We start from the raw sequence: 2,482 nt of genomic DNA on the forward strand, positions 1-2,482 counted from the left end.
AGGGAAGTGTGCACGGTGCTGTAGGTGTCCTAAAAGTAGATTTCTCTTCAGCCTTTACTCTTCATCTGAAAAGCCTTCTGTTTTCCCTGTAAAAGGTAATTTCTCTGTGGAAATCTTCAACTGAGCAGGGTTTAGAGCGGTTTTGGGATTGTTTCCCGTCTCCGTAAGTCTGACCATTCTTGAAAGAAAATTGCTAAGAATTTCCAACTGGACCGTGTAATCACTGCCCTGGTATCAAGAGGAGGGGGAGTGACATGAAATCACTGACTTGTGACATACATTCCTCAGCAACGGCGGCTGCTGCCTAATGACAGCTAATAAAGGGAATCTTCCCTTGACAGAGCTGCGTGCCTGCAGTGGGACTGGAATGTGCCCAAGATAAACCCCCTGATAACCCAGGAAGCAGAGATCACACCCCAAGAGTATAAAAGACGAGCTTCGGAAGAGAGAGGACAGGACAAGGAATAGAGAGACCCGAAGGGACATCTCAGAAGAGACAGCTTGAACTTCACTATTCCCAACCAACTCGGCGCCATGGACACTAAAGGCTCATTTTTCTATGGCTTCCTCTTGCTGCTGCTCATCCAGCTCCAGTCCAGCAGAGCCAACCCCATCTACAGCCTCAGCCCTGCCAAAGAACTGGCCAGCATGGAGGTGAGGACTCTCTCTCTTCTTAAGGTTAAACTTAGGGGGTGCTCAGCAGAGTGTGAGGTGGTGCTTTGCCTTCCCTTTGCATGATCAGACAGCAATGGCTGCACCAGCCATCACATGCCAGGGGACAAAGCCTCAGCTCTTCACAGGGGCTCAGAGAAGCTCTGTAGGGCAATATCCTCCTGTGCTGGGTTCACCTGAGCTCCTGGGCAGCACTGGGAATTAAAACTGCGATGTTGTGGGATGTCTGCTTTGGGTTTTTGGTTCTTTTCTCTTAAAGATCCATCTCCTTGGGGGCAAAGCTCCAGAGAGGAAAAAAAAAATCTTCAGAGTAGCTCTACAAGAACAAAGAGAAACTTTGAGGTGGCTTCTCTCTATCCCACTAAAGGGCAGGAGCAGTGAAGCAGGGCAGCCACAGGGCTCTGGCTTTGTGAATCTGAGAGATTTGTGTATGGATGGGAGATGAGGAGGTAAAGTGGAGCACCTAAAGTCAAATTTTAGAAATGTTTCTAGAGTAATACTATAATCATTTAGTGTGGCTCACCCAGGAAAGCTTCCAGAGCTATGAAATTACCAAGTGCAAACTCTACTGAGTGACAGAGAACATCCGTTGTTGCAGCACAACACAAGCTTAAGACTCAGCCTTGCAAGATGAAATTTGAAAGCTCAAACATTTCCTTGGTCTGGTACCAGTGACCAACTTCTCAGAGCTGTTCTCAGGGCCTGAGAACAAACTCCCTGAGATATTGGGACAGTGTCAGCTGTAGCTAAAACCACCCTGTGCCTCTGGGCTGTTTGCAGCAGCCAAGAAGAGCAGCTTCTAAATGCGTTTGTTGTCAGGCAAGCCATGAGGCTCACTCCTCTCTATTCTACTTCTAGAGATGGGCAAATTAGTTCCCCTAATTGGTTGAGCTGCCCTGAGAAGGTTATCTGATCCCTGTCATACAAAGATGTACAAATTACAGAGAATGGTACTCAGGAAGAAATCACTCAGCAGGCAACGATTTAGCACAGGGGTATTTTTGGTTACTTTAGGGAGCAGCAATCCTGTAACCCCTGGGGCAGAGATCAGTGAAAACACCAGGAGCTTCTCCCAGTGGTGTCCATTGAAATAGCCAGGGGTGACAAAGCAGCGCTTCTGAGAACATGGCTTATGGATCCAAAAGATTCTCGAGGCTGTACACTGCTGGCTCAGTGGTAGCTCCCCTGGCAACGCAGACCTGGGCTTTTTTCTCTGTCAAGAGTTGTAACCTTGCCAGTGAGACACCTTGGTGTCAAGCAGCTTCATTCAGCTCACAACTGTAGATTCCTATAGATGGAATGCTGTGACAGGGATGTAGTGCAGAGGACAGAGCTCAAGGACCTGGATCCAACCTGACAGTCTCCCTAGGGCTGCCCAGGGGACTGCTGATGAATGCAGAACGGGATGACGGGAAGACTATGTAAATGAGCACAAAACTAGAGTTTCATGAAGTTAATCCTTCTCTTACAGGCTCTGTTGGAGAGGCTGGAGGATAGTTTGCAATGATTGAAGCCCTGGAGTCCAACCCTGACGTGCAAGAACCCCAAACCCCAGGAGAATTCCGCCCAGAACTCGACGACGACAGCGAGGACCAGAAGGCTGAAGCCCGCTGGCACCCAACACCCCCCTGTCCTACAGGGACCCGTCCTCAAGAGGCTGAGGGGCTGCAGGTGCCCAGGATGATGAGAAGACTCCGGGTGCTTCGGCAGGAGGATCGATCGGATCGGCTCCCTCAGCGGGATGGGCTGCAACGGTGAGTCACTGTCTGTGCACCACAGGGGAGGAGCAGCCCTTAAATCTTTACGGTGA

The 2,482-nt window shown here is 49.7% G+C and overlaps 1 protein-coding gene across 1 annotated transcript; it reads left to right on the forward strand.

The window, feature by feature from the left end:
* Positions 1–453: 453 nt before the first annotated feature.
* Positions 454–2,482, forward strand: LOC116797616 (natriuretic peptides A-like). Its single transcript, XM_032709317.1, is given in 5 exon segments — positions 454–654; positions 2,144–2,165; positions 2,168–2,281; positions 2,284–2,316; positions 2,319–2,482. Coding segments are annotated over 5 exon segments (453 nt in total). The 5' UTR covers positions 454–534.

Source organism: Chiroxiphia lanceolata, chromosome 22, assembly GCF_009829145.1.
Source record: "Chiroxiphia lanceolata isolate bChiLan1 chromosome 22, bChiLan1.pri, whole genome shotgun sequence".
Lineage (NCBI taxonomy): Eukaryota > Metazoa > Chordata > Aves > Passeriformes > Pipridae > Chiroxiphia > Chiroxiphia lanceolata.